The sequence below is a fragment of the Suricata suricatta genome, chromosome 5, assembly GCF_006229205.1.
Source record: "Suricata suricatta isolate VVHF042 chromosome 5, meerkat_22Aug2017_6uvM2_HiC, whole genome shotgun sequence".
Lineage (NCBI taxonomy): Eukaryota > Metazoa > Chordata > Mammalia > Carnivora > Herpestidae > Suricata > Suricata suricatta.
The window spans coordinates 154,424,928-154,436,986 of NC_043704.1; the positions used below are offsets into that span (position 1 = coordinate 154,424,928).

At 55.8% G+C, this 12,059-nt stretch overlaps 1 gene segment (V, D, J or C); it reads right to left on the bottom strand.

Moving 5' to 3' along the window:
• Positions 1 to 7,521: 7,521 nt before the first annotated feature.
• Positions 7,522 to 10,265, bottom strand: LOC115291313. The segment is given in 6 exon segments: positions 7,522 to 7,538; positions 7,626 to 8,047; positions 8,185 to 8,511; positions 8,676 to 8,744; positions 9,790 to 9,879; positions 9,962 to 10,265. Coding segments are annotated over 6 exon segments (1,229 nt in total).
• Between the last annotated feature and the right edge of the window lie 1,794 nt (positions 10,266 to 12,059).

A 12,059-nucleotide genomic window follows, 5' to 3' on the forward strand; every position in this document is an offset into this window, starting at 1 on the left:
CTGGTTCACCTATAGTAGGTTAGGTTAGTGGGATCTAGGATCCCACCGGGAGGCTGGAAAGCCGACTCGCCTGCATGGGGTTTCGCTGGTGGCAGCGGCGAGACCCCATTTTGAACAGGAGGAGACTGGAGTAAATCTCCTCTTGCCAGGATTCTGGTGGCTCTCTGGAACAGGTCGTACATCAGCGGCGCGAGGGAAAGCTGGGTGCCCTTGGCTTAGCCATAGAGCCAACTTGTGTCTGTCTCTCTGTGTATCTGTTTATAGTGTGGTATTTCTGGGGGTTCCACTGGTGGCAGCAGTGTGACCCCATTGTGTGTGTATTTCCCTGTGTGGTTGTTTGTGTAAGTCCTCCTCAGGAGGGAGGCAAGGTATAAGTTCTCACCAGGATGGAAGTGAAGAAGTAATTCCTCCCTGACTAAGGGGTTCCACTGGTGGCAGCAGTGAGACTCCTCTTGCATTTGTTTGCTGTGCGTGCATCTGTTCTCTGTGCATCTGTTTGTTGTGCATCAAAGTATGATTTTTGCTGTGACTACATTTAAGGATTTTCTTAAAAGAATGTGGGGTCTTTACCCAACATATATTTCTTTGGAAAGTGTGCAAGGACCATTATCTCACTGTAGTTCTCTCCTCCCTTGGCCAGGAGGACTAATTCCTGTGTTCTGTGGCTTAAATTTGTTTTTCGTGTTGGTTTATTCTGTTTGGACTAGCGCCATGGGACAATCTACTTCCAATCCCCTAGATCGAGTTCTGACTCATTTTAAAGAGGTTAAAACTCAAGCCCACAATCTATCAATAGAGGTCAAGAAGGAAAAGATGGAAAAACTCTGCAAATGAGTGGCCCACCTTTAATGTGGGATGGCCACCTGAGGGTACCTTTTACCTCCCCATCACAGAAGCAATAGAAGAAAGAGTTTTCTAACCTATAGGGTGTCATCTAGATCAGGTGCCATACATTGTTGTCTGGAAGGACCTGGTCACTAACCCACCTGTTTGGGTGAAATCCTTTCTCTCTCCAGTATCTTCTCAGGTTCTGGTGACTCAAAACCCAGAAGAAGAAAGGCCGAGATGAACCATGACCTTACCCTCAGCACCCCCTTACCCGGTTTTGCAGGGAGGAGTGGATGAGGATCTCCTCTTTTGCCCTACACCTTCCCAATCCCCTCCAACTCCTCTGGCCCTGCTCCTAATGTCCCATTGCCACCACAGCCATCTTCCTCTGCTCCATCCCCTTCTGTTGAAGGAGTCCCAGCATACGGGACCTGTGGCCGAAGGGGCACCACCCCAGACTCCACAATGTTCCCCTTGTGAGCCACGGGACCTATAGACGAAGCAGGAAACCAGCCTCCTCATTATTGGCCCTTTGCCTCTTCTGACCTTTACATTTGGAGATCTCACCCCCCCCCCCAGAGAATCCCAAGGGCCTCATTGGGTTATTAGAAACTGTACTCTTTACTCAACAACCCACTTGGGATGATTGTCAGCAATTGTTACAGGTTCTGTTTACAACTGAGGAGCAGAACAGATCCTGCTGGAAGCACGAAAATTTGTTCCTGGTCCGACAGGTGTACCCACCATAAACCCCGCTGACATAGATGCCTGATTTCCCCTCGTCCGCCCCAATTGGGATCATAACACAGGAGAAGGTAAGGAGCGCCTCAAAGTTTATCGCCAGGCTCTATTGGCAGATCTCAAAGCGGCTGCTAAGAGGCTCACTAATCTGACTAGGGTATATGATATAAGGCAGGAGGCAAATGAAAGCCCCGCTGCTTTTCTAAAGCGGGTGATGGAAGCCTTCAGGCAGTTCACCCAATTCGATCCAGGGCATGCAGTTATAAGTCAACCATGGTGATGGCTTTCATTAACCAGGCAGTGCCCAACATTAAGAGAAAATTACAAAAAGTCGAGTGCCTCGGAGAAAAGACTCTCTGAGATCTAGTAGAGTTAGCAGAAAGAGTGTAAAATAACAGGGATAGTGCTGAGGAAAAACAAGTAAAGGCAGAAAAAAGACAAAATAGAGATTTAGCTAGAGGGTTGCAGGCCATGACTGCAGACCCAGAGGACCGCCACCACCAATTAAAGAAAATTCCTGGAAGAAGAGGACAAGAAAGAGACCCAGAACGCCACAGGACACCAATAGGTAAGAATCAACGCGCCTATTGTAAAGAGGAAGTACACTGGCTCAGAGACTGCCCTAGGAGAAAAAGCAAACCTAAAGTGTTATTCGCTGGGGAAGATAGTGATTAGGGAGGACGGGGTTCGGAACCCCTTCCTGAACCCTGGGTAACTCGTAAGGTGGAGAGGAAATCAACTAACCTCTTGGTGGACACTGGGGCTTAACACTCGGTATTATTAGAGGCCAAGGGGCCTACCTCAAGTAAGCGATCTTGGGTCCAAGTTGTCACCGGGACCGAGCAGTATTCATGGACTATTCCAGATTGTCCTTACCCCCTGCTGGGGCGAGACCTTTTATAAAAAATGAGGGCCCAGATACATTTTGGCCTGCGAGGAGCCCCTAACTCCTGGTACCCACATTGATTGGTGGCTCCAGAAATACCCAGAAGCCTGGGCTGAAATCGACGGTCTAGGGCTGGCAAACCATCACCCACCCATAAACCCCACATCCACCGCCTTTTAAACCTGAGTGTTTTAAGGGCCCGAAAGTCTGCCTGGAACACTCCTTTGCTCCCTGTTAAAGAGCCTGGTACTAATGACTGCTTTTGAGTGGCATAATCGTGATATTGGCATTCACGGGCAGCTGACTTGGACTCGCTTTCCTCAGGGTTTTAAAAACTCCCCTACCATCTTCCATGAGGCACTGCATGTAGACTTGGGTGAGTACCGGAGGGAAAACCCAGATGTTACATTGTTGCAGTATGTTGATGATCTCCTGATCACAGCCACCTCTGAAGAAAGCTGCCTTCGGGAACTAAAAATCTACTCCTGACATTGGGCAGGTTGGGATACAGAGCCTCTGCTAAAAAGGCTCAAATTTGTAAGCCCCAAATTACTTATTTGGGATACATCCTCAAGGATGGACATAGATGGTTGTCTCCGGCCAGAAAGGACACCATCCTCCACATACCCCCACCTAAAAACCCCAGACAGATGAGAGAGTTCTTGGGGTCGGCAGGGTTTTGCAGATTGTGAATTCCAGGCTTTGCAGAAATTGCTAAGCCCTTGTATGAACTGACCAAAGACAAGAGTGAGTTTCAATGGACCCCTGAACATCAACAAGTATTTGAAACTCTAGAAACAGCTCTCTTGTTGGCACCAGCGCTGGGGCTTCCTGACATTACTAAGCCTTTCCACCTGTTTGTGGATGAAAGTAAAAGGGTGGCCAAGGGTGTGCTGACCCAGACGCTAGGACCCTGGAAAAGACCAGTGCCCTACTTGTCCAAACACGTGGATACAATCTCGGCCAGATGGCCCCCCTGTGTAAGGACTGTGGCTGCAGTGGAGTCTTTAGTTGTGGGAAGCTGCAAAGATTCAGCTGCTTGGCCATTTACTAGCCGGAAATGTCACTCCTCGAGGGGAGTTACAAAAATAGGCAGGGGAGCGCCACTCCGTGTCAGGAGAAGCCAGAAGAACAAAGATCAATCGCCTACAGGCAGGGTGGTATAGGCCCTTCAGTGCTGTGCTAAAAACCTTAGTTTGGTTCCTCTTTCACTCCAGCCTTAATCCCTTAACCCTGTTTCCTAGCAACCGACCTAGGTCAGCTGCCTTGTTTTCCCTCCTTGAAACCTTTATAAGATAAGGTGTTTTCTCAATAAAGAAGAAGAGGCTTGATCAGAAACCGTGTGTTGTCTCCACTCTCTGCGTCTCCCTCCTGCCCTATTTCTCTCTCCCTCCCTCAGGAACGAACCCGCAAGGATTTACCACCCTGCCAGCCAGGGCAAGAGACCGGACAAGTGCTGCCCCAATGTGGGGGGAGTAAGGGAACACGACATTTAGTTAAGGACGCAGATAGATACTTTCTCAGGGTGGACTAAGGCCTTTCCTACCAAGAGCAAGACAGCCACTATTGTGGCAAAGAAATTATTGGAAACGATCCTGCCAAGGTATGGTTTTCCTTAGCTTATAGGGCCAGATAACGAACCAGCGTTCATGTCTAGGGTAAGTCAGGGAATAGCACAATTCACTGGGGCAGATTGGAAATTACATTGTGTATATAGACCCCAAAGTTCAGGACAGGTAAAAAGAAGGAATAGAACTCTAAAAGAGACCTTAACTAAATTGACCTCAGAGACTGGCGGAGACTGGATAGCCCTCCTTTCCTACGCCCTGTGTCGGGTGCGAAACTCTCCCTACCAAATGGGTTTAACTCACTTTGAAATTATAGTTTTGTGACTCTTGTAAAAACATTGTTGTTCCTTTAATATTTGCTTACCCAGATTAAGAAATCTGTGATATTCAGAAATGTTATAAAGTATTTGTTTGTAATCTAGAGCATTTATGTTTTCTCTCTACTTAAACCATCTAAAATTCAAAAACACAGTGAGTATTCCACCAATGCATTAGTCTTGATTTGGCTATCTCAGATAAAGGAGGTTTTTTTTAGAGAGAAAAACTCAATGCACTACTGTGAATGTAACTCTAGTTCTGTTGTCTTTGAATATTTGTTGTTGGATCTCAGGCTCGTTAGTCTGTGAGGATGATATTTAAAATGGGGGTCATGCCTTTTCAAGAGACTCAAATGTGGACTTTACAGATAACCAATAAGTTCAGCCCCTATTAAAGTTTCAGGCATCACCCTGGAGTCAAGGCCAGCTCTGAAGAACCCTCAACTTGGTGAGGTGATCCAGATCCAGATGATGAGCTTGAACTAATCCTCAAAAAGACTCTGACTCCAGAGATCTCCAGCTCTCCTCAAGCCACACCCCGGAAGCTGGCTGGTTTAGCACGGCAGAAGCCTGAGGAATCACTGGTCCACTTTCAACATTTCGCTCTTATATCATTAATAAGATCATAGCATTTGTCAAAGAGCGTGTAAATGTTATTCAGTTAATGGTCTTAAGAAACCAAAACAATGGTAACATAGTTGACCCAGGATTGGGTCAAGTTACAAGGAAGAGGGGGGAATGTAAGGACGCAGGTCTGATTCAGCCTTCCCCTGTACTTAAAGGGGAAGGCGCCGGCTTCTCCATAAGAAAGGGTGCACATTAAGGAGGGATAACTCCTGCGGCACCCAATCGGGAGAGGCCGGCTGATACCTTTGACCTTTCAAGGGGAAGGCCTAGTCACACCCTACGTGGGGGTCCTGGGCCCATTGATTGGTCAATACTCCGAATGTTGTGATTGGCTCCCACAACTGCCAGTATTGGTGGGGGGCAGGGATTGGATCACTGTACACCTGTCATCATTTCCTGTAACTCCCCCTCCCAAACTCATAAAAGGGCTACCCTACCTTTGTTTGGGGCTCTCTCTCCATGTGGCCAGTGGGTCGGTGGAGTCTGTGAGCCCGAGCTTAAGCCCGTAATAAAGCCCTTTGTTTTTGCAGGCATGACTCGGTCTCTCTGGTAATCTCTGGTCTTTTTCCTTGGGGTGATATTACAAACTTGGGCACAACAGGTGTAACATGACCATGTCTGCCCATGTCCGGGTGAGTGTAACGTGGCCATGTCCGCCCATGTCCAGGGTGGGGGTATCATGGCCATGTCCGCTGGCGTCCAGGGTGGGGGTAACGTTGCCGTGTCCGCCCGTGTCCAGGGTGTGGGTAACGTGTCCGTGTTCCCGTGTCCTGTGTCCAAGGTGGAGGTAATGTGTCCATGTCCGGCTGTGTCCAGGGTGGGGGTAACGTGTCCATATCCTCCTGTGTTCAGGGTGGGGGTAACATGACCAGCAATGTCATCTTGCCCAGGTGCCAGGTCAGCCATGCTCCTCTGAGTCCTCAGCTCTTCAGTGACTTTATGGAAAGCTGGTTTATAAGGTGTGTGTGGTGCTGTCCTGCTGTCCCCGCTCACCTCGCTGCCTTCGTTATCTGTGACACTCTGCCTGGAAGCTCACACATCCCGGTGCTGGGCAGCAGAGCTGGGCTGTGCGGGCATGGCTGGCAGGAAGGGACCCGCAGGGAGGCTGCTGTGATGGGTGGGGGCAGGACTGGGGCAGCTGGCAGAGAAGTCCAGGGGCTGCAGGGTCCCCGCATGAGGTGGGTAGTGCAGGCTGAGGAGCAGGACCAGGTTAGGAGGAAGAGAGCAGGGGCCTGGTGTGCGGGGACCTTCCGTCCACTATTGTTATTTATAACAACAGTGATGCTGGCCATGTGCGTGTGCTCAGGTGACCAGGTGTGCATGTGCACACATGCCCCCAGCCTGCACCTGGGGCCCTGTGCACGGTGGCAGACCAGTCTCCAGCCTTGGCTGAGTCTGTCCAGCAGGCTGGTCCAACCTCACCTGTGGATCAGGGCATGGAGAGGCCTGCTCTGTGCCTGGGTGGGGCTCCCATCTGCTGGGTGTAGGAGAGTGGACACTGGGAGAAGGTCAGGGCGGACCTGGCCCTCAAGGAGCCTCGGTTGGGGGTGGATCTCCTTCCACACCTGCTCAGGGGACCAGGGGATGGGAGGTAAGCAGGGCCAGCAGGCTGCTCTGATGACTGCAGAACAGACGTGCCCGAGGGGCCTGAGCCGGGGCAGGGGGTGCCCAAAGGGCAGGGGGCAATACTGTGGAGATGGACTGAGAAGCAGGAGTCCCAGCCTCTGTGGGGACATGGGCTGGCCCTGGGACATCAGGGGGAGGCCTGCTGGGGTGCAGGCTGGCGGACCGGGGGCTGAGGAGCAGCTGGCTCTCCAGAGGACCATCCAGGTTGTGCCTATCAGGATGCCGGCACTGCCAGGTCTGGCTGTAGGAGGCCTCGGGGTCAGCACTGTGGTCTGGACATATCCTCCACTGTGCAGAGATGCCCATGGCACGGTCTGGGCTGTCGGCAGGGTGTCCAAGCCAGTGGAGGCTGTCACAGCCTTCCTGTGTGCCCCTTCCCACATTGCTGGTGTGGCCTCCACATGGCGTCTGCCTCTACCCCACTCCTAGGGCCACCTCTCTATGCTCCAGCAGCGGGACAGGGTGGGGTGGGGGTGTTCCACTACCTGCTTGCCCTCAGGTGTCCACCTCTGTCCCCCCTGTGTCTTTCCTGATGAGGTGGCAAGGGGGCCTGACAGGAGGCTTCTGACGGGAGAGTGAGCCCTGGCCCTCCAGTGTGAGCCCCCAGCCTGGTGGCCTCTGTCCCCTCTGCCCTGCAGGGGGCCTGCAGTCAGGGCCTGCTGTGGGCATGTGCGGGTCAGATTCTCTGGGCGCCCGAGCCCAACTCTCACTTCTGGGGGTACCTGGCTTCCAATGTACTGGCTGTTCTCTGAGGCCAATGGGGGTCCTGGGGCTTGGGGAGGCTCAGAGGTCCCTGGGAGGGTCATGTTTAGGATGACCAGCCTCCCTAGGGGAGGCCACTGCTCTGAGCCCAGCAATGGGACAGGTCTTGGGGGAAATGCCTGCTCCATGGGGGCCCAGTGTGGGTGACACCCCCCTCCAACCCCAACTAGTCCAGCACGAGGTCTGTGGACATGAAGATAGGGTCTGAGGGAACAGGTGTCAAGGCATTTAAAGCCCTGAGTATGGGGACAATGTGTGTACTCCAGGCACCGAGCAGGTTGGGGTAAGGCCATCCTGGCTGGGTGGCACAGACCCGTGGCTGCAGCCCCAGGACCCAGCCCTTCAGCTCCTCGGGGGCTGGCCCCCAGCCCTGACCCATGCCCATGTGTGACTCACTGGCTGTGTCTGGGCTCCAGCTGGCACTGAGCAAACTCCGGGAGGCACATGTGTAGGTGTCCAGGTGAGGGGCCTGGGCCATGCGGACACACAGGACACTCCAAGTCTCGAAGGTGCTGTTCCCAGGCTCAGCCACGGGGGACACGGTGGAAAACAAACCAGGGTCCACCTGGTCCTGGTTCTTCAGCCAGGTGAGGAGGATGTCCGGGGGCGAGACGCCAGACGCCTTGCACAGGATCCAGGAGGCCGCTCTGGACACAGGATGCAGACTGTGAGGCTGCTGGGCACAGAGGCAGCTGTGGGGAGAGGCCACCCGAGGCTTTGGGGGAAGGTGGACGGCCTGGGTCCCGGACAGAGGGGCGGCTGTGCCGAGCAGGGGTGCGTATGTGGGGCCCCCAGCTGACCTGTCTCCTGGGCCTGGGAAGGGCCTCACCGTGTTCCCTGGGAGCTGCAGACACCACATGGGAGGGTACACCTGGGGAGCTCAGGGTACAGGTGACGTTGGCCCCCAAGGCCCAGGATGACACAGGCAGGTCCAGGTGGCTAGTCCAGCTCTGGGAACCATTGGCATGTTCTGTCAGCAGCCCGTTGTCCACACCTTCGTGAAGGGGTGTCCCGGCCAGCTCCCAGGACAAACGGGCCTCCTGCAGGTCAGTCCTCACCTCTAGGCAAGTGAAGGTGGCCTGTCCCTGGAGCCATACGCCCTGCAGGGGAGGCCGAGGGAGGTAGAGGCCGGGAGGGCTGGTGTGGTTGCCACGCTCTGCCAGAGAACAGTGGCCTCAGTCAGTGGGGGGTACCGGGGCACACAGACCCCGTGCAGACCTGGCCTTTGTTGCCTCCTGGCCTCCCATCACTGGCCTGGAGGCTTGCTTCTCCCCCATCTGTTCTTCCCCTTCTTCTCCGCTCTGTGCCCTGGACACTGACCTCTGCAACTGGCATCCACCGTCCTTTCTGGCTCTCTGGCTCGCATCTGGGTGCTGCTGGTGGAAGGCACTGTGGAAGGCAGTGGGGGGTGAGGGGGGCTGACTGCCGCACATGCGATCAGGCTGCGGCCTCCCTGCGCCCCTCAGCCTTCCAGTCCTCTGGGGTCCTGAGACCTGCTCACACCCGCTGCCCAACAGTCATCATGCCACGGTCACGTCTACATTTGCAGTGACAATGGCCAGTGAGTTACCTGTCCCAGAAGTTTGCTGTGTAAGGGGTAGGACAGCAAATCTCTAGGCTTTTCTGACTCTCCACTCCCCTCCATCCCCATCCCTCTCAAACCGCACAGACTGTTCTCAGCTGACAGGAGGCAGGTTCAGGGCAGCAGCAGGCTGCGGGTGCGCCGAGGCTCCCACACCCCGGGGACGCGGACCAGCACAGAGCACTCTGTGTCCTCATCGAGGGCGCTCATCTGTCTCTTGATCAGTCCCTCTACGCGGAGCCAGGGCCCTGACCGTGTTTGGAGATGGGGGTGTCATGGCCTTGGCCTGGATGGGAGCCACCCGTGGGGGGAGGTTCTCTGTCCAGCTGCATTTGCTAACGTGGCAGAGGAGTAGTGCTGGACCCTCCTCTGGAGATGGTGGGCAGGATAGTCGGGAGCCAGTGCGGGTGGGAGGGGAGGGCACCTCTTGTTGTCGAGAGGCCCTGGGCCCCATGTCACGGCTTCTGAACCTTAAGGGGGCCATGCTACATTCTGCAAGGGTCGCTCCTGGCCGCCTGGGTAACACGTCCTCACATGAGGCACCATGACAGCTCACAGCCCAGTCCTGTCTGCTGGGTCAGCTGAGCACCAGTCCTGGCCAGTGGGCCTGCGTTTGTCTGCTGTGCTCTTGCGGGGTTCTTGGGCCATCTCCTGTGCACTAGGGGCCCGAGGCAGCATCTGCTGGTGCCAAGCACAGGGCCTGGCACACAGCAGGTGCTTGGTGGATGTCAGTTCAGTGCCCGCCCTTCCTGACTTGAAGATGTACAGGAGAAGTCATGGAGGGCTGCCTGGACGAGGCAACCTAAGAGATGGGAAGGTAGGAGGGGGTGAACTGGGCTGGGGGCTCCTCACCTGAGACTGTGGCAGTGCCGGGCACAGGGGTGGTGTCCTCTGATAGGGATGGCCCAAGAGTCGGCAGGGGAGCCTCAGTCTCCCCAGAGGCTGAAAGCAGAACAACACGGCAGGTGAGGGTCAGGCCATGTGTGCACTGGGGTGTCAGGGCTGCATGGCCAGGTGGGAGGACCTGGAAGTGGCGGGAGGGAGGGACGGGTGGCTGTGTGGTGCAGAGATGGGGGCTGGGCCATGGGAGCCTCGGGCTCAGCCTCGGCCTTTCTGCTGCACTCTGGGGACCGGGTCCGTGGGACAGGTTGGGCTGGGGTGATGAGAGGGTCAGTTGGGGACCGTGCCAGGGCCTGGGTGCCTGTGTCGACCCCTGGGGTCAGGGCCTGGTGGAAGGTGTGGGAGACCGTGGGGCCCTCCTTGGTTGTCTGGGGCCACCCACCTGGCCCCTGGAGGGCCTGCTGCACTGGTGGGGGCCTGGCTTCCATTGGGTGGTCAGGAAGGACAGTTCGATGTCTTTTGCCTTTATCTTGAAGAGGTTGGTCTTTTTGGTCTGGTTTTGTTCTCCCCAAATCGAGGTCACTGGCACCGACTCTAGCAAGCATCCTCTTGCCAAGCAGGCCAGGCCTATGTGGTCGCCTTCTTTTGGGAGGTGACACCCTGAGACCCAGGGGAACTGTGCACTGCTTCTTCAGAGCCTAGGAGACAGACAGGGCTCTGGGGCTGAGGGCTCCCGAGGCTGCGGGGTGGCAGGTGTGTGGCTAGGGAGAGCCGGCCGGGTGGCTAGTGTTCCCACTGCAAAGCCTGGGGCTGAGTCAATGCTTGGACTGGTGGGTGTATGGCTTGTGAGACTCTAGTTCAGGGCACACCCTCCGTGATGGACCTGGGGCACGCATCCCCACACCCACGCCCCCAGCTGCCGGCCCCTGGCCTCCATAGCATGGCACCACGTGCTGTTTGCCTGCCGAGGGCCATGTGGGCAGACTTCTGTGTGGTTCCCGAGGAGTGGGTAGGGTCAGACACCCCTCACCACCGACCTCGTGCCTGCCCCAGGTGGACACGCTGTGCTGCACACCAGGCTCTATGGGATTCAGGTCCCTGAATGAGGGACCTCGAGTTGGCTGTCTCAAGTCTTGGGCAACTTGTGGATGTACAGGTCAAGAGGGCTGGGCGGGCTTAGGTAGATGCTCATGCCTCGGGGGTCGGACTTTGCGGGGGGTGTGGGAGCCCAGTTCATCCCAGTTCAACCCAACTCAGCCGAGTTCAGCCCAGCCCAGCTCAGTCAAGCTCAGCCCAGTTCAGCCCAGCTCAGCCCAATTCAGCCCAGTTCAACTCAGCCCAGCTCAATCCAGCTCAGGCCAATTTAGCTCAGTTCAGCTCAGCCCGTTTCATTCCAGTTCAGCCCAGCCCAGCCCAGCTCAGCTCAGCCCAGGCCAGCTCAGCTCAGCTCAGCCCAGCTCAGCTTAGCTCAGCCCAGCCCAGCTCAGCCCAGTTCAGCTCAGCCAGCTTAGCCCAGTTCAGCCCAACTCAGCTCAGCCCAGCCCAGCTCACCCAGTGCAGCCCAGTCCAACCCAGCTCAGCCCACTCACCCCAGTTGAGCCCAGCCCAGTTCAGCCCAGCTCAGCTCAGCACAGCTCAGCCCAGTTCAACCCATCCCAGCTCAGCCCAGCTTAGCCCACTTCAGCCTAGCCCAGCTCAGCCCAGCTTAGCCCAGTCAGCTCAACTAAGCCCAGCTCAGCCCAGTCCAGCCCAGCATTGCACACATCAGGAAGCTCAGCTCGGTTGAGCCAAGGTAGCCCATTTCTTTCCCAGCCTAGTCTAGTTGGCCCCTGGTCAACTGGCCCAGGTTTCCCCGGCTCTGCTTAGCTCTGCTCTGGTGAATGCAGTGCAGTTTAGGTTATTCTTGCTCAGCTGGGTGAGCCAAGGTGAGCCAACCTGGGGCAGGTCAGCCCTGGCTGCCTCAGATCTGCTCCTTAGACCTGCCTGCCCAAGTTCTGTCCCTGCAGGTCAGCCCACCCAGGACTGAGAACAGTGTTTCATCTGACTCAGGTCTTCCTGCCTCCATCCACCCAGCTTGGCTCAGATCACCTGGCTCAGGATAGCCCAGCTCAACCACAGGTGCCTAGCCTGGCCACGCCTGTCCTTTGCAAGGGCAGGGTCATCCCCCCAAACCCTGCCGTGTTTGTCCACCAAGCCCATCCCAGCTTCCCCCAGCCCGCCTCCTCCTGCAAAATCAGCCCAGCCTGGCCCATCTCAGTCCCCTCAGTGCCACACAGCCGAGT